The following is a 24,489-nucleotide window of genomic DNA, read 5'->3' on the forward strand; positions in this document are numbered from 1 at the left end:
TGAAATATTTATTTGAATATTATTTATTGCTGTGTTTTTTTGTTTCAGTTCTTTTGCAGAAAGTCATGCAGTTTTACAGATATTTTGTGTTTCATACAGAAATTTTGTTGTTTTTTGAATGTTAATAAATGTTAAGCATTTACAAACAGTGAAGACTCTGGGTTATGATTGTTTTGACATTCAATATATTCAAGTGATACTGTGCGGGTAAGCTTGAAGGTATGAATCCATTGTTGCTTCATAATCTGTGTTGTTATCCTGCAGCTGCAAACTAAGTAAGCAGCTTCTGTGCAACTTGGATTAGTTGATCCGGTTGTAGTTTCTGGTTTCTTCATGTGGTGGCGATCCGTGGTGCAGCCTGCAGGGTGAAATGAGAACAGTCTGATCCTCCTCTCAGTTTGTGCACACATTTAAAGGACTGTTAACTTACCACCAGCAGATGTCCTCTCTTGCCTTTGCCCACCTTGAGCTCTGAGCCTCTGACAAAATCAATAATCCCTTCCTTGTTTCTGGCAACAGCAAACCGAATGCTGCAGCAGAGGAAGAGGAGGATGAGGCAAAGATGGGACAGAGAAACATCTGAATACCACACAGGGGCAACTCACCTGCCTGGCCTGACATCCACACAGTTTGTCTTTCTTGCCAACATGCTTATTTTGGTCACCAGCTCAATCACATGGCTGCAGTGTAGCACAGCATCACTCTGGAGGAAGATGCAGCTGGATTAGAGGAGCAGGGACGTGAAAACAGCCATGACGGCTGAGTCCTGCCGTACCTTCTGTTTGTTGTCCTCACAGGGTACATGGAGAACCAATATCCCATCACTTAAAGAGCTCACTGAGATTCCTGTATTAAAATAAAGTTAACAAATCACATGAAATAAGCCAGGAGGGCCAACAATTTCATCACTGTATCTTGAAAATATCTGACTTTGAGGTTTTTGAGTTTATTTTTAAATTTCCTGCCAAACAAGGAAATTAACACACACAGCCACTCTTATCGGTTTCCCATAGCAGCTGACGTACGGAGGGATGTTTTACTGGAATTTAGCTGTTATTGCTGCAGAAGGTCCAAGCAAAACTGATCTCATCTGAAAATTGGAACAGGTAAAAAAAAAACCTGATTGAAAAAAACAAAGGACAAAAAAATAAAAGTATAGGTTTGACCTCTCAGAGAAGCGTAGTCAATCTTCTGTTTGATCTTGGTACGGTCAACCAGCAGAGCAAAGGTGTTGGTGAGGAGCAGCTGGCGAGGCCGGGGCTTGAAGCCCCTCCTGTCATATTTGATCACTGAGACGCCATACTGCAAAGGCCGAGGAGACACAGACAACTTTTACTGCAACACTTTCCAGCACAGAAATGGCTTCTCTAACTATGAAGTACTCAACCTTTTGTTGACATTTAAAACAACCCTCATTGTCATATTCTCAAAGTCCAACTCCAATCATCTTTTGATCTATTTCAAAAGCGTTCCCAGTGGTCTTTTAATCATAATTATGCCATTTTTGGGAGCAAAATAAAAACAATGTGTGTCATTTTCTAGGATATAGTTTCTTCAGAGCAGCAGGAGTAGTACACTAGACATTTGCCTCTGAGTTGAGGGTGGGACTGTAGGCATGGAACAACCCCAACCCCTCTACCCCTCCCGTTTCTGAGAGCTCTCTGTTTAAATGCTCTCCTGAAGGCTTACAACCCCAACCTAACATTACAAATGCAATATTGGTGTTATCTGGCCATACAGTTTAAGACCAGATTCTAGCTCAGACGAGGAAAACAAAGACTGATCTAGTCGTCTACAAGTGGATGCATCAGAATAGAGCAGAGCAGGGAGCTTGTGGCCCCCAGCACAAAAAGTCTCTTTTTCAAACATTTTTTTCATTTGCTCCTGATTTACAGTAATTTAAATAAAATAATACACAGACATGTAATTTTCAACTTAATTTTCTTTACATATGTGCTCTATCGTCAGAATAATGCCACAAAAACAACACCAAAAGCAAATTTTGGTAATAATGAGTATTGATCCTATAGTAATCAATAAGAATACACAGCTGACAAGTTAGAGATATCAGCGAGAAATTTAGAAAGATTGTTCTCAGATAATCTTTTTTAATTTTTGAGAATTTACAAAACAAATAACCAGCGTTATGATGCGATAATCTTCTTTCTCTTTTGGCTTTTCCCATCAGGGGTCGCCACAGCGAACAAGTCGCATGGTAAACTTGGCAATGTTTTACGCCGGATGCCCTTCCTGGTGCAACCTTCTCAAAGCAACCGGGCTTGGGACCGGCACAGAAGTAGAGAAAGGAACAGGGAGCAGCCCGGATTCAAACCCTGGTTTCATGGATGGAAGGCGCCGCAAACCAACACGAGATAAACCGGCTCCCGTTATGATGTGATAATACTAATGATTTATTTATCGTCACTACAGACACTTGATTTGCTTTACCTAAGGAGGTAAATTAATTAGCAAAAAGAAAAAGTCAAGCAAGACAAGCTTGTAAACATTTATACTCTTTAAATACAATTAAAAAATTCACAAAAAATAACAAGATTTTAGACATTTTTCAGGAAATTTGTTGTTGTCAGTCTATTATTTAGTTTCTATTTTCATGTTTATTCATTGAACTTTCATTGGTCAGAGTACACTTTGGACAAGTGAGGGACATCCCAGAGCAGAAACAACCCTTAATGATCATTACTAGTTAAACAATGAAATAACTCATGACCATCTGTTGGATGATATTTGATAGCAAGTTCATCATTTGTTTCTAACTAAATTCATTTATTGATGAAGAACAAAACTCACCTGCACTTTTTCACTGCCGAGAGTCTGGAGAACCTTGAGACTGATTTGCTCACGTTCTGCATAAATAAATTGAAAATATTTCTGCATATTTTTCATGCTATGCTGTGAGGTCTTGAATTATTTAATAGGCAGTTAAATGGCTACCGAGCCTGGAGTCTAAGAACAGTCGCCCAACACTCTGGGGGTAAATCTCTTTCTGGTTTTTGAAGAGCTCACTGGCTGTGACCTTCTGCATCATCTAGAAAAAACAGAAGAAAATACAAGAAAAATAAATCTACAATTATTAAATCTACTGAGTTTAGAAATCAAGTGTGTCCTTTCCAATCACCTGCTTCTTCCACTCAGGCTGGATTCTCCTACAATACTTCACGACCATGTTGCGCATGTGCAGCCTCTGCAGGTGCTCTGAGGCCTAAAGGAGATGCAAAACTTGTATTTTCAAGTCTAACTTATTTCACTTGTGTGTAGATCATTAAAATCATACTATGGGTTGTTATGTCTTTTACCTCGACGAGAGATGGAGGAGATTTTGGCCAGCTTTTGTCTAAAACGCTTTTCGGCAGGTTTTTCCTTAGATTTTTGAGGAAAGAACAGCGCACATGATCGAGGAAGTACTCATTCTCCGGGCAATATTCCTCATGACGGTAGATGAAGCCTTTTATGACCCTGGAATGTGGTATTATAGGAAATATAAGACCAAGAGGTGTAACGAGGATGGACAACAAGGATGCAATGGACAAGCACCTGCGTATCAACACTGCAGCCTCTCGCCGTTGCTTGGCCCGCCTGCGTGCTTTCATCCCTCGCCATCCAGACTGGATCACTATCACTGCACATCCATGCATTTGTTAGGGGGAAAGCAGCTTAAACACAATCACAAATTCAACACAAGAAAGTGAAGAAACACCACTGAAAAGTGACAACAAACAGATCTTAGATACAGAAAAAGACTGTCTACTCCGAAATAACAAGTACAAAATGAAACTTAAAGGTGAAAATAAATTCCTAAATTGTTTTTATTTTATAGTAAATAAAAATGAACCATAAAAAACTTGATATGTGTGCTTTTCTAGGCTTTAAGGGTTGTTGTGCATAGTAGAAACCTGCATGTCTGATGCGTTGATACTTGGATCTCTCTCTGTAGCCTCTCCATGATTTCTGCATAGTGACCGCTGGACAAACAGAATATATAGAGAGAATGATAAATATACATAAAACCACCTAAAGTTACAAGTATTTGTAAAGTAAAACAAGCTCTGATTTCATTTATTCTGTGGAGATTGAAAAGCTGATTTGTTTGATGATACTGGAAATCTGTTAAAAGTGGAGTTTGAGAACAATTCAAGGTTAACAGGAAAGAAAGAACTTACAAAAAAAAGTATTTTTACTTGTTGAGGTTTTTCTAAGTTTTAGGTCAGGAATGAGATTTGGAAGCTGGAGTATCAAAAAGATAAGTTTGAGTCAGGTTTGTTGGATGCAGATCTTGGAAGGAAAAAAGCTGAATCATGATTTAGCCCAATAATAAACATTCTGTTTTGATAAAATATCTAAAATGTGCGAATGTCTTTCTTATTTGAACTTTGTGTTCTCATACCAATCTCTGGCTTTTTCGCTTCGAGTGCATCCTCTGTGGTGAAGAGTGTTTTAGGGAAACGGATGAAGATTTTTGATCTGCAAGAACAAGACATGTTTGAAAAAAAGATTTTTATAGAAAAAAGGCAAACATGAATTATTTTAATCACAAATTCACAGCAGAAAGCTCCATCTAAAATCAGGTGGTTTTAGTTTGCTTTGCAGTTCCCTTAAAACAGGGGTCGGGAACCTTTTTGGCCAAGAGAGCCATAAGTGCCACATATTTTGAAATGTAATTTCGAAAGAGCCATACAATAATGTAGTGTCCCTTCCCCACACTGAGGCACGGAGACTTAACCTCTTTTAAAGTTCTTTATTCTGGTGACTGCAGACCGCAACAAACGCCGTTCAATTAATTCAGCAACTCCTGAATCTCTCCCGCCGAGACGAGAGCGCGTCTCCCAACTTTATATTCGCTCCTACCGCTCCAGCCCTCCCATTTCCCTTATTCGGCCCATAGCTGAACCCCATTGGTCCAAACTACCTAACAACAGGCTGAGCGACAGAACTGAGAGCCAATCAGATCTCTGCTTGACGCGTTCAATGAACTCCAGAACTTTTAACGCGACCCAACAGCCATCCAACTCAGTCCGCGACAATTTGTTTAAAACTAAATATACAAGTGAATGTGTGCATTTGATTTAATTTCAACATTTTTAAAGTACAATAAGTCTGTGGATTCTTTTTAATAACATTGTTATGCTGTTGCTAATAAATGATGAGTATTTCTCGTGGTAGTTCTGCTGATGGTCTAGTCTGGTTTATACGTGGTGAGTTTCTGCTTCATGCAGGCGTTGAGACTTTAAACGTGATCGTAGGTCTGAATGTTCTGTAGATGTGAGACAGACTGATCACATGCAGACGGGGAGCCAAACACACTCACACGCTGCAGTGAGTGACGGACAGCGGGTTTTACGTTTTTACAATCCCTGCGCGATTCACCTGCTGCCGGTCCCCACAACACCTCAGCCCCCACCCTCTGCTTTCTCCCTCACACATCCCGTCCCCGCATCTGCGCGCTCTTTCTCAGAGACGGGAGCGCGCAGTTTTAGGCACGTCAATTCACAGGTTTCCAGCTGGTACAAACTCTGTGAAATAATAGATAATAGTAAACTGATAATGCTGGCGCAGATTTCTCTCTCTAAGCACTGCTACTACTGCGCGCCTCTGGCATCGCTTCGCGCCCGAGAAGGACTGGTCTAATGAAAAAAAAAGTATAAGTAAAGATTTGTCTGCGAGCCACATGTGACCATCAAAAGAGCCATATATGGCTCGCGAGCCATAGGTTCCCGACCCCTGCCTTAAAACATAGTATTAATTTAACCATAGTGAAAATATTTTGAAAGCATAGTGGAAGTGTTATTAACTGGGCTTTTTAAGCAGTCTCAAAAAATAAACTCATAAACATGGATTACTGATTATATTGATATATTTTAAATAAGAACGTGAGTCTGATGTCAAAGCCAGAGCAGCAAAACAACAACAAATTGGCCAAAAATGAAATTATTTGCTTGTCGCATAGCTTAAGTGCAAAGCTAAATCCAACTGAAGTGCCGACCTTTAGCGGGGCAGCACGTGAAAGGATGATAACATTTCTGTTTTTGAAAGAGAAATAATGTAGCTATATTTTATTGTTGTGACCTAATATGTAGCTGCCATTGTATCCAAACCACAAGATGTGACAGAAAGGGCATCAATGCATCAGTCTCATCCTTTCTTTGTAAACTTTGCATTACATTACAATTTATAATGGTTTACAACACGCCTGTGTTCGGCAGCGGAGCCGCCACCAGTGTGTGAATGTATGTGTGACTGGGTGAATGGGTCTGTGACTGTGAAGCGCTTTGGGCCTTGTAGGTAGAAAAGCGCTACATAAGTATACATAAGCATTTACAAATAATTCAAATCATCTGATTTTGCATCATAAATTCTTTGGAAATTGTCTTGTTACCTGCCCAGTTTGTACTCTTCTTCTTTGTAGCCTAGATGTTTGACCAGGGCAGAAACTCCATCTACAAGTCTTCCTTGCCAGTTGGGCCACGTCTCAGGACACAGGGGCTTGTACCTACAGGCACGTTTAAACCACACCATGAGCACAGAGCTACAGATAAAAGCATAGGCTAGTTAGAGGGGAGGTAAGTCACCTCTGCAAGAAAGCTTCAAAGCGCCTGCGATAAGCAAAGCCGGCTCTCCTGACTCTCAGGTTTTCCATCAGACCTAAGTACTTGACCTGGTGTCTGACCAGAACTTCATCGAAACGTCCTGCAGAAAACTCAAATTTAGGTGTAAATCATTTGTCTAGATAAGGTATTTTATCAGGATTAGTACAGATCCTTTGTACCTGGTTGCTTGGCATCATTAGGTTTAATACAACGCACGTATGATGGCTCTTTAGACATTAGGATCTCCATTAGTTTTGTCAGGCTGTGTTTAAATTGTGTGGCAGCCTAAAACACAAATACAAGAACATGGAAGTTGGGAAACTTTGTGTAAAATTTGTTTTTTTACGTCACAAGACAGACAAGCTGACAGAAACCAATTGTTTTCAGCACAAAAAGATTAAATTAGCAGGATTTAAAGCTAAAAGAAATACGTAAAAATTGCTTTTGATAAAACTCAGAGTGGAAAAGAATGTAACAAAAAATAAAAAGGGAGAATATTCTATACCATCTCTGGACGTTTTTGGTCAATCACTTCCTCTCTGCGGAAGCAGTAACTCAAGATCTGGTTGTCTGACTGGCACATGACCTGAACAAAAACCAAACCACAAAAACCGCATTTCAACAACACGTCTCCTTAGTTCTACTATTGCAAGATTCCCCGTCTGTCTTGAGGCTTCACCTTAAACCTTCCCCAAACCCTTACCTCTTTCAGGTTCCTGTTCAGTGAATCGTTGTTCTTGTCGAGGAAACCTGAACGAGGACAAAAAAATAAAAAAGATAGTTGAGGAATTAGCACTATGTACATTATGCTCTATTACAAGAAAAAAAGACTCAAGCAATTTAAATAAAACATTAATCAGACTGGCCCCAGAAATCACAACTTACCACTAACATTATAATTGACCTCGCCTGCATAATGCAGTAGCCTGAACTCCTCTCGGCTCATTACACGGCGGGTTTTTCCATTTGCTAATTTGTGCCTGAAATACACACAGCTGTATGGAAGTACAATGCATTAAAACAACGTCTGAAATAACAAAATACTTACGTGATGAAATGGGGATGGCAGCCTAATGAGTCTTCCAGTTTCTCCAAAAAGGAGACATCGCAGGCCTCACCGGGTCTCAGACACTCCTCGTCCTGAAAGATGCGTGTTAACTTCAAATAGTAGCACATACAATTTAAGGCCAAAATTATAATTTAATGAAACTGAATACTTGTTTAAATAAAAAATTGGCCTCCAAAGCTGTTTATGCTTAAAGAACAACAATGTCAAAGATTTTTAAAAAAAGGAGTATTGGTGTTGACTGAACATTTGATTGAGAGGAACTGTTCTTGATTACATATGTTTGTAAGTGACAACATAGTTGTAAAAAGTACAAAAAAGGGGACAGTGCAGCTCAATGGGTGGGGGTTTACTGGTCATGACTGAAGGACAGGGGTTCCAAACCCCTAAAATAGTAAAACATTTGTATATATATATATATATATATATATATTTATGTCTTTTTTAAATTCAAAGCATTTCTGCACATTGGACTGTAATGATGGACTGATCATGTTTTGCTGCCATCATGTGTGTTGTCTGCTGTGATGCACTCGGTCCTTTTTGACGTTACAGTAAAATACATCCACTGTGCCTTAATCCAAATGCTATTTTCCAACACCGATAGGATAGATTGATTTCATTATGAAATTATTTTATAATGGTATAGGTTGATTTGATTAAAAACTTGCCTCAGACAGATCAATCTGGATGGATCGTAGGAATAGAAATTGATTCATTGATGAAGTTGATTAATCGTTAAACCCCTATTTTTAGGTCACGCAAACTATGTTTTATAATTCCCATGATGAAACATCAGTCTTCTCATAGTCTAAATCTCAGCCCCACTGAAAATCTGAGAGATTTGATGTCGAAGCTCAGGAAATGTTTTACAATGGATTTGGATATTTTAGAGATTTGATGAGATCTATGCAATCAGATAAGTGTGCTGCCAATCACAAGTCAGAAATGTCAGTGAGGTGAACACTAACATGCGAAAATATTTTTATAATTACACACCTGTAATTAGTTAAAGTGATCAATAGAATCACTTTAATTTTCAATTTTCTTTTGAGAGACAAAAATTAAAATAAAACTGTAAACCCCATCATTTCAAGGCTATTTGCTCATAGAAAACATACCCACCAGAATGGAGATGATGCCTTTGTGTTTCTCCTCGATCAGGTCGCAAATGATCTTGTTGTCAAAGTATTTCACTGTCTCCCACTACATTACAAAGAACATCAGGTGTTGTGTTACCATAAAACACTATAACAGACATGATCAAACACCTGAAATGTCTTTATTTTGACTACTTAAAAATAAAGGGCTTACAGCAATTCCTTCGGTCTCGTACTCTTCCTGCTCAGACCGGAGGGTAAGCTCAATAAACAGCTGCTGAAGCTTCTCGTTGCAGAAGTTGATGCAGAACTGCTCAAAACTGCATTAAAAGAGGCATTTCACATGCAGAGATTACAGTATAGCCTAAGAGTGGAGTTTAGAAGTTAAAACTAAAAAAGTATTTTCTTCACACTCTTGACTAGATTAAGGTGGATACGGTCTGTACCTATTGTGCTGTAGTACTTCAAATCCATAAATATCAAGAAGCCCAATGACTGAGGAGCCTTTGCTGCTGTGGTAGAGTTCATCCTGTGTGAAGGCAGTACAAAACAGTGTAAAAATTTTACAAATTTAATTTATTTCACTTTTTTTTGAGAGTTGCATCTGCACCTTCAAAGCCAACGATTGGTTGATCTTCTCCACCAACCAGGTGAAGGTTCGACCGTACACGGCTTTAGCCAAAGCATCCCTGGCCGACACAGCTTGCTCAAAGCTTAGCGGGGTGATCATCTGCAGTCCACACATACAACTCTGATGAAATCACTTGGCCAACACAGAGAAACCACAAAGGAAACAGACAAGACAGTCACCTCCTCTCCTCTGGCGGTGAGTTTCCTGTGAGTGAGCGCCTCCCTGAGGGCCGAGCCATCAACACCCAGCAGCTGCAGAGGAACATCTGAACTTAGAGGTTATGTTTTTCTACACATTTGAGAATTGTAGCAGAGGCAGTGCTCTGACCATTGCCAGAGTTGATAGTTGAGTCTCAGTGGTAATGTAAGTTTCTTCTTCTTCTCCTTCTCCAAAGAGAACGTTTCCCAGATGGAGAACACTGGCGATGATTTTCAGCAGTTTCTGAGGCCAAACATGTGAAAGGAAGGAGAAAACAACTTTAAAGATGAACAGTATTACATTCTTTCAGGTTTATTTGTTTCAAAATTGTGCAGAAAATGAAGTATATTTAAAACAAAACTGATCTTTTAGTGATTCTCTTCACCTCTGTGACTAACCTGCACTTCTTCTGTGGCAAAGCCAATCACAGACAGGGCCTTCATAACAACCTTCCAGTTATTCTTGTCACTTATGGAGCTGACTTTTGGGCAGTTCCCCTTCAGACAAAAATTGAAAGTCTATTAACAGTAAAAACTGTATATCTGCCAAGAACTGCATATTACCTTGACTAGATAACGGTAGCTGTGAGGGTTTCTCTCCAGCTCCAGGCTTTTCAGCAGCTCATCATCCCCTCCATCCAAAAGCTGGTAGAAAATATGAAAGTTTCTTTCCCCGTGGTTCTGGTGTACAACACGGGATTTCTCCAGAAGGTAGTTAAGGATGTGCGCTCCCACGGGTGCACCCTTCAAAGTAAAACAGAAGAATGGAAGGAGATAGCAAAAGCAACATGAAATACTGCCAAACATTTCTGATTCTTCCAAAAAAAACATTTACCCTGAAGTCAAACTGGATATCCATGTATTTTCCAAAGCGACTGGAGTTGTCGTTCCTCAATGTCTTGGCGTTACCAAAAGCCTGACAAAAGGAAAGATAAGCTTTGGTTGAAATTCGTTTAATTTAGACATGATTGCACAAGGGTAAAAACTCCTTAAGAGGTAAAATGTAATCTAATATCTGATAGCATGAACATTTCAGCTTCTCAAAGCCTGCATACCTCCAGAACTGGGTTTGATTGCAGGAGACGGTCACCAAGGGCAGCAGCATGCTCAGTGGTGGGACAAGTAACGGCGAAGTACAGGAGGATCTTCTTGGAAGCCTCTGTTTTACCTGCCCCGCTCTCACCTGATATGAGGATGCACTGGTCTTTCCTCTCCGTCTTCATGGCTCGGTAAGTATTGTCTGACAAGGCGTAGCTGGTGACGAACGAGAAGCAGCTTCAGAAATGTTTTCATGATCCATTTCTGCGGGATCCAGTTTTAGAGATTCAGCAAAATTGCATCTTGTTGGAAAACTTCACTGACTTTACACACCTTATTGTGAGTTCTGCATTGTTTAATCTTCTATTGGTTTAACGCTATGTTATGTTAGTAACTACACTTTTAGCTCAAGCTGTTAAGCTTCCAATTTAGTCTTTCTAAGAGGTTTCTAGTAAAAGTCGGGCAGCAATGCCTTGAGGATTTGAAAAGTGCTTGATCTGATATTTGATTGACTCCATAATGAGAGTCTTTCTAAGCTTTCCTCAAAGCTGTTGCATAAAAGCCAGATTTAATTCAACCAGAAGGCAGGCAGCTGCAGCTTCAAAGCATCCATCAAAATTGGGACATCATCTCAGTTGGTGGGCAACTGAGTAAAGAGAAATAATAGGCAGTGGGGAAACTACTTGTGTTAATAATAAAAAATGAAACTTGTTTTTATCCTTTTTGTGCATCACAAAGTTATATTTCCCTCATCTAAAGACATATATGTTTTTATTTCTTATTTATTAATTTATTAAACAAATGAAAATACACTGGTGTGTGTGTGTAGGTGTGTGTGCCTGTGTGTGTAGGTGTGTGTGCCTGTGTGTGTAGGTGTGTGTGTGTGGGTGTGTGTGTGTGTGCGTGTGTGTGATGAAAGTAGGAACAGGGGGGGAGAGAATTCCATCCACAAGCTTGAACTAACCTCATGCATTCTGCTAACTATACATATTTAGGGATACATTATTAGAGATTCATATAGATAGATAGGAAAGTCTCAAGACATATATAACTATGCATTCATTATACTCTTGATACTAGAAAAGTCAATAGCAGTAACCATCATTAAACCCACACTAGAAATAAACGTCTTTTTATTATTACAAAATAATAATAATAATAAATAATGAATAAAAATAAAAATATTGAGAGTAATTACCCCTAACCATCAGACGCCTGCAAACGAGATGAATTGGGTATTGTACAGGGAAAAAGGTGGGGAGACAACGGTAGAACAAGGTCAACCCCCCCCAACACCATAGAGGCCAAGACAGTCACATATTTGGTTCTCAGATACTTGGTTCTCAGAACTTAACGTTCGTTTAGGAACTCAATGAGAGCTGACCAAACAGATAGTGGTTCGGTCATGTCAGTAGAAGAAGGTAATGAATTTGCTAAAGAAATGTATTAAAGAAACAAGGTTTTCCATATAGACAGGTTTATGGTGTTCTTTGATTTCCAGCTCATGAAGATGTTTTTTTTTTAGCAATTGCATTTGCTACAAGAATAAATTTATTCTTAGACGAGTCCAGGTTCAAATTTGATAGTTCTGAAAGGTCTCCTAATAGACACAGTGAAGGTGATAAAGGGATGAGGCAGGCCAAGAAGGTAGATCAAGTTTGGGTCATTTCTTCCCAAAATTGTTTAATGGGTCTGCAGTCCCAAGTTACGTGTATATATGTGTCCGGGGTATTTTGAGAGCAAAATATGGGAAGATCTCTGATTCAAATCCCATTCTTGACATTTTCTCTCTTGTGTAGTGAATTCTATGGAGGTAAATGTAAATTTGTGTTTTTTGTCATGATATAGATGTTTTTACATATTTGAGCCCAGAACTCAGTGCTACCTGCAATTGAAAGATAGTTCCCACTTTGTTTTGGGAAGTGATAAAGACTCATCTGAGAATATGATTATTTTATATATTTTAGAGAGAAGTTTCTTTCTTGAGGTTATTTTTATTAAATCTGTTTCTGCCAGTGGAAGATCTAGATTTATTGTAGTTGCAGAAATTTTAGCTTCGATTGAAGATTTCAGTTGTAGAAAAAAGACATAGATGTTACATGAAAGGATGTGGGACATTGTTAGGTCACATTTCGACATGGACATTTTGGTTTTGGAAGACATCATACTCAAACTTTCTCCTCAACAGCAACTTTTTTTCCTGCTTTAACCAAACTTTTGGGGCTAGATGGCACACCTCCCCAAACATCCTCCTATATGACAATTGAAACTGCTAAGGAAGGCTCTGGAGCAGTTGTGGAGCTGGAACATTTTGTGTGTGTGTGTGTTTGTTAGTGGAAGGCCATTACAAATGAATGGATGAAAAATACGTGTTTCAAACAGTTTGATTATTATTACTGTTATTAAAATTATAACAGCCATTATTTTAGCTGAGGTTATGTTATTAATGCTTAAGGAAGCTTTTATTGAGGATTTTTCTAATCTTTTTGTCGATAATAATACTATTATTGACTCAAAAACTTGGGTGGTAAAGCTCTTTGCTGGGGGGCAGCTGCCCCCCCCCCCCCCCCCCATGTTCCTCATAGCTCCACCCCTGCTCTTGATATAACTCTTAAAATTTTTTCTTTCTATTCATTGTTTTGAAATGGTGTTATGACAAGGTCCTGGCTGATGAGTAGGCACGTTTACTTGAGACCTTTGTCTATGTCTTCATCTCTTGGCTCTAACAAACACCTGAATGCTTCAGGCTAACACAAAACGGAATAATGGCAGCTCTCTTGGAGGCCAGATAAACAGCTGGGAATGAACTCATCCAGCAGCATGTGGCAGCATACCTACTCAGAAATTGTGGAACCAATTTGAATGCAGTTAAATGGCAAACAGAAAATAATCAAATTAATTTAGTAGAGCTCATCCATTATCCATGTGTACACTGCAGAAAGTGGTAGACTAAAATAGGAAGAAAATCACTACAAAGTAGTTAAATTATCTGTCAATGCTGCAAGTCAATTTTATTGGCAAAAAATGTAATAATAAGGTATAAAAATGTAAAAACAAGGAGTTCCACCCAGCATTTAAAAAGACAATAAGTTCAAAACACTAACTGTTAGAGAATTACTTAAACCAGAATGTTGTACAGTCTAATAAAAGCATAATTTTTGCTAATTCTAAGCAAATGTTAGTTTTTTTAGTTTTCATATACGTAATTGTTGTTTATTTTGATTACAATAACTAGTGCAAAAAGTTAAAATGACTCATTTTAAAACAAAATGCAAATAAAATGAGAATACGATCACAAGTTGGCCCGTCTCAATAAATCCTCATAATGTCTGTGACTTTATAAGCCCTTATTCTGAGAACATAAATTTAATTTTTTGCCTTCAAAAATCAATGAGAAATCAATGCATGCCAGTCTAACTTGATAACTTTAATTAAACTTTGAAAAATAAAATCCCAAAAATTAGAGGGAAATTTTGGGTTTTTTGTGTCTTAATCAAGTTTTTCTGTTGTTTTAACTTTTTTTTAATAATAATAATTTCCTTTTTTTGTAGCTCCTAGCTCTTAATGAGACAGACTGTGCTGATTTTGAGAAAAGCTTGGAAAGGTGTAGAGCAAAGATAAGTTTAAACAACTTCAAATCTGGTAAAATATCTTGAATGTAAAAACAAGGTTTGAAATCTTTGTAAGTGTCAAATAGTTTGAAGTGTAGTATTTCTTTCTAAACAAAGATTTCTTGTCAGTAGTGAATGAAAATCTCAGAAGCAAAGTGTTTTCTCAAGAGATCCATTTATAGAGTACAAGAATGAAACTTTTCAATTAGCTGACATTACAGCTGGCTCATTACTTGGTTTGGTTAAACTTTTGAAAAGTGTAATTTGTTCGTGTGAGGATGTGTTTTTCCAAAAACTGAGACTAGCTGTGATCAGAGGATTTTTTACTACGGGACTTACTGAGAGTAAAAATAAGATTATACAGTTCCTATCCAGAAAAATGTTGAATCATGAAGGGAAAACTCTGGGAGGATTCAGCAGTGACTCACATGTGAGGTGATATTTCATAGAAGCTGACCCCTCTGTAACGCTCCATCTGCTGCTTGGAGTAAATCTCCAGCTCTTTGTACGGGTTCACTGACACAAGCACTGAGCCGATGTACGTCTGTATTAAAACATAAGGGAGAAGAGATGCTGACATGAACTGTTGTATGAAACGGACCAAACTCATTTTCAGACTTTCATTCATATTACGTACGTAGATTAGGTTTTCTCTGAAGCGCCGTCTCAGATTTTCAATGAAGGTCGCCTCACTGTTGTAGTTTTCCAGCAGGACAAAGTCCTGCACTCCCACCCTGTCGCGGGCAGTCAGGGCACTCTCCATCACCAGGCGCACTCGTCCTTCAACCTCCACTTCCTGTGCAAAGAGAATGCAAAAGACCAGAGTAAAGTATTACTTTAATTACCATAAGAACATCATCTAATTCAGAATTCCCAGGTTAAATAAATATACATCAACATTTTTTAGGATTTTAGGGAAACATTTACTCTTGGTTAAGAATGAGCTATGTTAAGCAGGTGGCAAGCAGACAATTTATAGGATAAACAAAAATAAAGTCCTTTTCAATCTATAATGCAGCAATGGAGCCACAAGGGGGAGAAGTGTAAAACAAAACAATTTCCTCACAAAAGTGAGGATGCAAGCCTCTAAAAGATTGCCCAAAGCTAACGCCCAGGTCTAACCCTGAGTTAGATCAGGTTGCTGCACCCCGAAGCAGCTGAATGTTCAGGAAAAAAACAAAAAACGTTGGTTGTTAAATTTAGAAAGAAAAATTGCACGGATTGCAGTAATTAGCCAAGTAACATTATCTATTTGTCCGTCTATCTTGGTGCCTTCTTCCAAAAACCCTCCATCTATCTTATGATCAGCCTAATCGCTTTGAGAGTCACTGGATTACAGTAACAAAAACAAGCCCCTTAGAAAAAAGTCAAAAATTCTTACCTAACTGGCAGATTTTCTTTCAGTAAGCAAAGACAATCACAGAACTGGGAAAGAAAAATGGCCTTACTAAGAAAACTTATTTTAAGAAGAAAATTCTAGTCACTAAGACACATTTTCTCAAGCTAAGATTGTTTTGTAATTGGAAAAACGTTCTTAATAAGATGATTTTTCTGGAAAATAGAAAATAATACAGTCTTCTTTTCTTGAAACAGGTTCCTAAAATTCTGTTTTTACAATGTGGAGCATATGCAGCCACTGTTGGGCAAGTGTGGGTTACACCCTGGACAGTTTAGTGGTCAAGCACAGGGCCACAAACAACCTTCTCAGTCACATTCTAAGGACAATTTAGAGTCACTAATTGGTCTATGATGAATATTTTTGAACTGTGGGAGGAAGTTAAAGCACCAGGAGAAAATCCACACATGCATGGGGAGAGCCTCCACACAAAAAGACCCAGTCTGGATTTTAACTAAGGGCTTGTCACTGTGAGGCAACCACTACGGATGGTGGTCTCACTAAATAACATATTTTGTATCATCTGATTTAAATAGAGCTATTGATTATGTTATCTAGATATATTAAACTTAAATGTATGTAATAAATTAAATTATTAAGAATCAGACTTTGTCAAAATGTTGGAAGTTGGAGGTTTTTGTTCTGTGAGAAGTCACATTTTATTCTCTTTGTTGAAAAGTGCTCTCATCTACGCTGAGCGCTGCAAAGGTTTTCTGAAGGGCACACAAAGACTCACTTTTTCTAATGCATCCTAAAATCACATAAATGTAGGCTAACATCTTCTGTTCAACTGATTAAACACTTTTTGCAAAAGTAGAATCGTCTGAAAATCACAGTAAGTAATAGTTTCAGAATGCAAGCACAGTTTTTCTCAATACTAACTGGCTCTGTAAAAAGAAAGATCAAGCAATGAAGACATTTGAGGAATTTGAATGAAGAAACATGGAAAACAGAGTCTTTCGTCACATGATAATGTATTGTAGTGTATGTACAATACAAACACTTCTATATCAGGAGACAGGCTTTCACAGTAAATGTGTGTACATGTCATCCCCACTATGATGGCAAACATCAAACCGTAGACAGGACTGAATAATCGAGTGTAACTGTCACTGCCTCTTTCTTTCTTATTTTTGTTTCTCTTATTAGATTCACAGTCACATTCAAACGCGCTAAAAACATAAAATGTTGGCAGTCGGTACTTACTGGCAATAATTATCCAGACATATGATTCAGCGTGCAATCACTCCGCTACACCCAAAGCGAACTGAGAGTCCTCTATGTTTAGTTTCCAAGGCTCAGTCACAAGAGAAACTCTTTAAACATTGACAAAAAAGGAAAACCAGCAAAAAGTGGAACAAAGGGGCTACTTCCACAGCACTTGTGTTTTTCTTGAGTACAACAGCCTCTCAAGGGTCTCATTTTCTGGTTGAAAGGTCATTATCTTCAGCCACTTTGTGCCGGAAAATCCGCTGCAAAAATCCAAGAGGACAACAGTGGAAAAGGGCCAAGAGCAGAAAGAAAGTCAGTAGATCCTTCCACTGCTGAGCCTCCTCCCTCCTTCTACTCAGAGGTATTGTTCTCTTGCTGGCAGGTGGACTTCCTACAGATAGTAAACAGTCAGATTTTCCAAAGGATGCATGTGAGGAATGTTAAGGTCAGGCTTTGGGCAGTTGTCCACTGTTCAATTGCACATTATTACCAGTGCATTCCAATTATTTATCCATTATATTTGAGTAGCAATGTTTTAAGGTACACCGGATATTTTTCTGGTGATTAAGTATCAACATTTTTCTAATAATGAGATGAACCCATCTGCTCCAGATGAAAGTTAGTTTAACAATTTGTTTTTATTTCAACACGAGGTCTCTTCTGAAGTTTATGACAGTTCTTAATTTTCCACATTGTGTTGAAAACACTATTGAGAATTTAGGGTTTTTGTACACTAAATATGTAGCTATATTGTCCAAAAATAGGGAAATTAGGAAAAATGTGAACAGGTGGTCCAAATCTTAATTTGGTTTTATTTAAGTATGACTATTTTAATTTTTTTGTATTTTTTTTTATCCAGAGAATTTTCTAAACCCAGATTTTAGAAAATCTAACTGTGACGAGTCAAACAGTCCACAGGGGACAGAACAAAAGCAGAGTTTGGATATGGCATTTACCTAGTGAAATTCATAGGTATGTCTGTCAGGCTTCTTTAAAAGAGTAAAACTGAAACTTGATGGATTATAGAAAGACAACTTTTGGTCTTTAAGGATGGAGAAGAGGTTTTTCCTTCCCAAAGAATGTTCATACAAGGCGACAGTGAATGCCGTTTATTTTTCAAAAACAAAGAAAAAACGGCTAAGAGGATTTTACTCATGATTCGACTTTACAAAGGAGCCCTTCATGAAAACGATTCAAAATGCATCTGAATTTGGCATAAACTGGATTCTCTGCACATCTCATCTTTGTTACAAAAAATATCCTTCCTGTAATGGTGTTAATTCTGTGTTTAAGAAGGATGTGGAGGTAAAATATGTTCTAGATGTGTTTTATAACAAAGATAAACACTACCTTTGCTAATGAAACCATTCTCCACTTCCTGTACACTTTTTAAAGCATATTATACCTACGAAATATCTCAACTAAAGTTAAAGGACAAGCCATCCTGATTGACCAAACTGCAAAGACAAAATAGTCCAATTTTTTTTTTTAGTGGAGCCCCCCATTGTTTGTGGAAAGACATTTCTATCCCATAATTCCTTGTAGCTACAACATTTAAAGCTGTAACCGATGCAATGGAGATGTGCGTTACACAAAAGTACACTGAGCAACATAAACCTCTGCTTAAAAGGATTTCAGATTAATTTAGTAAAATTTACATTAATTTTATTAATTGTATTAAGATATGAATACAAATACACTGAATTATGATGATGCGGCAGCCTGTTATCCAGGCTGTCTGCATTTATGTGTTTTGTGTGATTGACACTGACTTGACTGTATCATCAAAAACAACATTTGTCAAGTTAAATGTTGCAAAAATGTATTTTTTATCTGTTATATGCCCCAAAGGACACATCAGCAGCAAAATTTTTATAGTTCTGTAATCTCATTTAACCGAAAAACTTCAACCAAAATGCATTAAACTAAAAAGTAGCTGATAAGTGATGTGGAGATGAAGTGGAAGGGGCAAAAAAGCCATTTCTGCAGATTTACTGTCAGAGAGCTAACCTGCTTGTTAAAGAGGGAGGAAGATTTGGCAGACACTGTTCAAATGCACAAAGTGGGATTTGACTGTGAGCTCCAGATATCTGGTGAAATCTGCAGGTTTTGTTCGTGCAGCTGCTGTAACAACAAGCAAAGTTGGGAGCAGTGGGATCTGGCTTCAGGCCCTGTGACTAAGCTCTGCTGGGCTGACTGCATGCGGATTGTCTTCCTTATAAGGCGTGCCCCACCACAGTGTCCCATTGCAAGCAGGTCTGGACCACAGCTGCCGCTCTAACACTAAGTAAATGCTAGGGAGGCAAAAATACCAACTTTTATTTTTTTGGTTCGCTGTACAAAAATCAAAATACACACTAACAGACAGGAAAAGAAAATTAGGACTCACAGTTTCTCATTCTGTTTGTGATCAGATCACAACTTTTATTGCAAGCAAACAAGTAAAATTAAGCATGAAAACACAGCAAAGAGCATCACGGAATAGATCTTACCCTGCCTTGATACCTCATCCTGTCCTGTTCCTCCTGTTTGGATGCAAAAGTGGGGGTTCCTCCTCAGACTGGTGCTCCACCTCCTTCTCCTCCCGTGTTTGACAGACTTTTCAGCAGCAACTTCTCATCCACCTTTGCCCAAAGGCAACACAACTCGCCGACTGGTCTCCTAAGTCACTTTGTTGCAACTTCTCCTCGTCTTTCTTCCTACTCGCCAAGTAGGATCCAGCACAGGGACTCACAGCTCCTCTTGTTTACAGCTTTAGTCCATTTTACCCATAACAGGCCAGAGTCTATGACTGCTTCTTCACCCGTCTCCTGCTCTCTAAACTAAATGAAACAAGGGCAGGAACTCCAATCATACGTCACACTAAATGAAAAAAAAAAAACAGTCAAGGCAAAGTATGCTGCTGAAAAGAAAAAAAAGAAAGAGAGAGAGGGAACTCAGATAGTCCCTGGAAAAAATTGCGAAGATCCCTGCTCTGTGCAGCTATTAAAAGAAAAAAAAAGTGAAATCACATGATGAAATCTCAAAACATACTTTTCCTCTCTGTTTGCTTCCCTCCCTTTTCTCTCACAAGCTGAGACAGAGTCACTTTATGGAAGGGTTTGCCTGAAACTCTGCCTCCCAGTGAGTGACGGAAAAAACTCACACCATCACAGAAACATCTCATTTTAAATGTTAGCCTTCAGTTGTTTGTTTTTTTAAGCTTTTCTCTTTATATTTCTTCCAGCTCTGGCATTTCTGGGGAGTGCCATGAAGGCCACATTCCCTCTTCAGGGAGCAGCACCCGCACCTCTGGCTTTCCACCCCTCATCTTTTGCTTTCCTCACTTTTCCTACCCATCATCATCAAATATCTAACACTCAGGAATCTGAATAATGCTGCCCAGATGGAGAAGGTTCAGTGTTTTTCTCAGTCTCACTGCGCCCCCGTTCCCTTTTCTTCAAACATATGGAGTAAAAACAAAGGGAGGAACCCAAACTTGCACATCTTTATTCCTAAAGCCTTCTTTCTTTTACCTTGTTTAAACTTGTTCAATTTCTTTTATCTACATCCACAAATACAGTCAGGACCATAAATAGTTGGACAGAGACACATTCTTTCTAATTTTGTTTCTGTACATTCCCACAGTGAATTTTAAATAAAACAACTCAGATGCCATTGAAGTGCAGACTTTCAGCTTTTATTCCATGGGTTGAACAAAAAGATTGCATAAAAATGTGAAAACCTGGTAGAGGTTGATTTTGGTTTCATCTGTCCAAAGAATGTTTTTCCAGAACTTTTTTAGATGCTTTTTAGCAAAGTCCAAACTAACCTTCCTATTCTTGAGGCTTATGAGTGGCTTGCATCTTGCAGTGTACCCTCTGGATCTACTTTCATGCAGTCTTCTTTTTATGGTAGACTTGGATATTGATACGCCTACCTCCTAAAGAGTGTTGTACACTTGGTTGGTTGTTGTTAACGGGTTCCTCTTCACCATGGAAATGATTCTGCCATCATCCACCACTGTTGTCTTCCGTGGACTTCCAGGTCTTTTTGCGTTGCAGAGTTCACCAGTGCTTTCTTTCTTTCTCAGGATGTACCACACTGTTGATTTTGCCACTCCTAAAACTGTAGCAATTTCTGGCATGTTTTTCTGTTTTCTCAGCTTAATGATGGCTCCTTTCAACTGCATGGAGAGCTCCTTTGACCACATGTCTGTTCACAGCAAAATCTTCAAAATGCAAGCATGAGTCCTCTGATCAACTCCAGGCCTCTTATCTGCTTCACTCATAATGACATAACAAGGGAATTGCCCACACCTGCCTATGTAATAGCATGGAATTCAATTGTCCAATGACTTATGAGCCCATGAAATGAAGGGATTGTGTTTAAAAAATGCCGTAGTTTTTCACATTTTTGTGCAATCTTTTTGTTCAACCCATGGAATAAAAGCTGAAAGTCTGCACTTCAATGGCATCTGAGTTGTTTTGTTTAAAATTCACTGTGGTAATATACAGAAACAAAATTAGAAAGAATGTGTCTCTGTCCAAATATTTATGGTCCTGACTGTACTTAGCCACCACTAATAAGTTTAATTTACCATAAAAAAGACTTAAAGTCTCACTCAAAATCAAAAAACCTGTGTTGTGTCTAGAATGCAGTGTCTGCAGAGCGGCAACTAGAAATTCGCCTCTAAGTTGTGGGCGGGACCATTGCTGCTGTGTAAGCCCACCCCACATCCCATTATCCTTTTGTTTACGCTCTCCCTCTAGCTTACACCCAGTCACACCCCTAACCTAACATTTTTAATATAACATAAATGGTGACCAATATCAGAGCTATCCAGCCATACAGATTTGATCAAGAACATGCATCAGAATAGAGCAGAGCTAGGAGCTTGTGGCTTGCTGTTGTAACTTGTACGTCAGCCCACAAGCTTTTTCAAACAGAATATTTTCATCTGCTCCTGATTCACAATGATTTGAACAAATAAATATTCAAAAAGGCAATTTTAAGCTTATCTGTTTAAAATAAATGTCATCCATCATGAGAAAATTGCTGCAAGAATGTCAGAAGGCAGAGCTCTGTCTCCTCGTCTGTTCACCAGCGGGAACCGTCTCCAGAGTTCTGAGTGCACTTAATCTCCCAGCAACCCCGGCGCACAGTTCCTGGATGCCACACACCTGACTTTCATTTGGATTCACCCATACAGCACAGCAATAAATCTCCCTCACTGTGAAGTATTATTTGTGCCACTCTGCCTGCATTACATGTGTAACATCATAACCCTGTTTTGTCTCTGACTCCATTTGCCTGCCCTTAATCTCGCCTGGATCCTGAGTCCTATTTTTCTGTGATGCTCCCATGTTTGTTATTGACTCCTGCCTGCCTAACCCTGATTTAGCTATGTGGTGTTTTAGCTGTGTTAATAAAATCTACTGCTATTGGAACCAGACGTTCTGCCTGTTCTGTGACATAGAACATGTTAGAAACACCAATTTCACTGGAGTGGGTCTTGAAAGCAACAAGTGGATTAAACTTTAAAAATCTGTTTAAATCTTTACAAAAAAAATGCATGCTGTGTAATTAAATGTTATGGGTTAATAACCCTTTTGGGAATGCTGTGTCTTCTTCTATATCTGTCTTCTCCTATATGGACTCATGAAACCATCTCAATATATTTTTGCATCAAAATAGAATAAAAAAACATTCATTAACTCCTTTGTCTAATAAAAAGAGAACAGTTCACTGCAAACAAACTGAAAAACACAGCAAAAACCTTCTTATAAAGTGCATCACTTAGGTGTTCCATTGCATAGCTGGGTTGTTTTTCTCTCTTGTTCCCATCTTTGTTCAGCAGTTCCTGTAAAAAAGATTTCCTTCCTTGATGTTTCCTGATGTTCAGGATCTTCCTCAAACAAGATGTCTGTATGTGTGACTCAGATCTTCTATTGAAGCAGGTAAACCAAAGAAAACACTGACACTATCTGTGACTGAGAGATAAATATGGCCGCTCTAATCAAATGCATGACATAGACAACTAAGAGGTTTTGTTACAAACTTTCTGTCTGGTTTCACACTTTGGAAAATACAAAATTAGCTTCAAAAAGAAATCTAAATGTGTTAAATTCTGAAAAATATATTTTCATAATTCCCTTTTTTCTGCATGTATGTTTATTCTTTTTTATTTTAGGCTTAACAATAGCTCATTTGATGCTCACATTGGCAATTTGAGAGAGTGAGTTTTCTTTTAAACTTTATAAATGTCCTCCATGAGAAAAATGCCACAAGATTAAATACCAAAAACACAAGTTTAATCATTTTTTAACTGCTGGGATGACATTATACGGCAAACCTAAACATTTAATATACTCTTTGTTATCTTGGATTTGGCGTTCTGTATCATCCAGATTGCTTTTTAACACTAGAAAGCTCTACGGAAGTAAGAAATCCTTTATAAAAACTGCTGAGTTTGCCTTTTTATTGTGTCCTTCATATTACTCTTTTACTTTTTCTTAGTGGTATACAGTTGTAAACAATAATCTTTTCTATATTTTAAGTCAATTGAAACCTAAAAAGTAATTGAAAGGTGTTTGGGTCTTCTAAACCTCCTCTATTTGCATATTGTTTCCTTGGTACAGATGCCATTTCCTACCTATTGTCTGCCTGTGCTCAGCTCCCTTAGCGCCCATCTGTTGTCCCTTTCACCCCGTTCTAACCTCTGCCGCCTCTTATCCCCCCAGATCCCCGTTACACCACAAAGACTCCTTTATAAACTAACCCAAGGGTAAAACAAACCCCTGCGAGGCAGCAAGCACAGGGAAAGCAGCTTTTAAAGGTTTCAGAAGCTCAGAAATAAAGGAAAGGAGTTTTACTCAAGTTAGAAAAAAAACAATAACATGACATAAATTTTTGATTTAATGTACTATATGACAATAATGTAAACCCCTTGTAGAATTTCTGTGAAAATATTGAACAAACACCTATGTATTGTGGTAGATTTCCAGGCTTAGTGCTCGGCCTAGTGGCAGCTCCATCAACTACACTAAAATGTTTCCAGTTATTTAGAAGAAATGGATTACAGCGGCGTCCACAGTCAGACCCAATGAACTTGATGAGTGCTGCTGAGCACAAATGCTCTAATTAATCAAAGTCCAAGTGTAACATTCTTCTCACAAACAGTAGAAAAATGTCAAATGTGCTTACCTTGTCGTCTGAGTGAGAAGCAAGACTGAAATCTTACAAAACTTGAGGTCGCTGAATCAAAAAATAGTTAAAGAAGGTACTTTAAACCGTCTTTGGCAGTGAGAAAACATGGAGAAATGAAACACTTGGTGTAACTAACAAATACCAATTCCCTTACGGTCTGTGAATCCAGCAGGAGGCAGCAACACTAACTTTAATTGTAATCAGATATGATGCTGATGACTGACCTGTCAAAGGCTTGGTGCTAGATTGGATCTGCTCTGCTACCAGACCCAGCCCAGCCTAAACATGCTCACCAATCACACTGCAGCATTTCCTGATCTGGTCCACCAACATGCAGGTCAAAGCTGCAGATACATATGTTAGCTTTAAATTGTTCAGTGGACATGCTGACTCAATGGTCTTTTATTGTTTTTTGCTATGAATGTGCATACACATATGAGATAAATAA

At 38.5% G+C, this 24,489-nt stretch overlaps 1 protein-coding gene across 3 annotated transcripts; it reads right to left on the reverse strand.

Annotated features, from left to right (window-relative positions):
* Positions 1-7: 7 nt before the first annotated feature.
* LOC101158877 (unconventional myosin-Ic) lies at positions 8-19,831 on the reverse strand. Of its 3 annotated transcripts, none has more exons than XR_013647635.1 (32): positions 19,346-19,826; positions 14,883-15,041; positions 14,674-14,789; positions 10,652-10,850; positions 10,432-10,512; positions 10,161-10,340; positions 9,996-10,094; positions 9,727-9,840; positions 9,579-9,650; positions 9,379-9,498; positions 9,215-9,297; positions 8,983-9,088; positions 8,794-8,874; positions 7,651-7,742; positions 7,488-7,582; positions 7,306-7,352; positions 7,108-7,188; positions 6,782-6,887; positions 6,585-6,702; positions 6,392-6,505; positions 4,403-4,479; positions 3,912-3,980; positions 3,553-3,637; positions 3,315-3,474; positions 3,137-3,220; positions 2,953-3,046; positions 2,809-2,864; positions 989-1,302; positions 776-846; positions 606-703; positions 431-530; positions 8-358 (listed from the first exon to the last, which is right to left on the reverse strand). XR_013647635.1 is itself a non-coding variant. In XM_004076488.5 (32 exons), exons 1-32 carry the CDS (start codon positions 19,361-19,363, stop codon positions 332-334), a joined length of 3,138 nt encoding a protein of 1,045 aa, XP_004076536.1. In that variant the 5' UTR covers positions 19,364-19,831; the 3' UTR covers positions 8-331. The 3 variants fall into 3 exon arrangements, 2 of the variants coding, with proteins under 2 accessions (XP_004076536.1, XP_011481923.1); XM_004076488.5 differs by having other exon boundaries at positions 1,167-1,302; positions 19,346-19,831; XM_011483621.4 differs by lacking the exon at positions 19,346-19,826 and adding an exon at positions 16,848-17,125 and having other exon boundaries at positions 1,167-1,302.
* Between the last annotated feature and the right edge of the window lie 4,658 nt (positions 19,832-24,489).

This window comes from Oryzias latipes, chromosome 14, assembly GCF_053564925.1.
Source record: "Oryzias latipes strain Hd-rR chromosome 14, Olatipes_Hd-rR_3.1".
NCBI classification, from domain to species: Eukaryota; Metazoa; Chordata; class Actinopteri; order Beloniformes; family Adrianichthyidae; genus Oryzias; species Oryzias latipes.

Bases quoted from the DNA above. Each gene is read 5' to 3' on its own strand.
- LOC101158877 (XM_004076488.5), bottom strand. The intron at 3,981-4,402 runs GTATGAGAACAC...CTGTTTGTCCAG, and splicing joins AGCGAAAAAGCCAGAGATTG to CGGTCACTATGCAGAAATCA. The intron at 3,047-3,136 runs GTGATTGGAAAG...TGTTTTTTCTAG, and splicing joins AGCCTGAGTGGAAGAAGCAG to ATGATGCAGAAGGTCACAGC.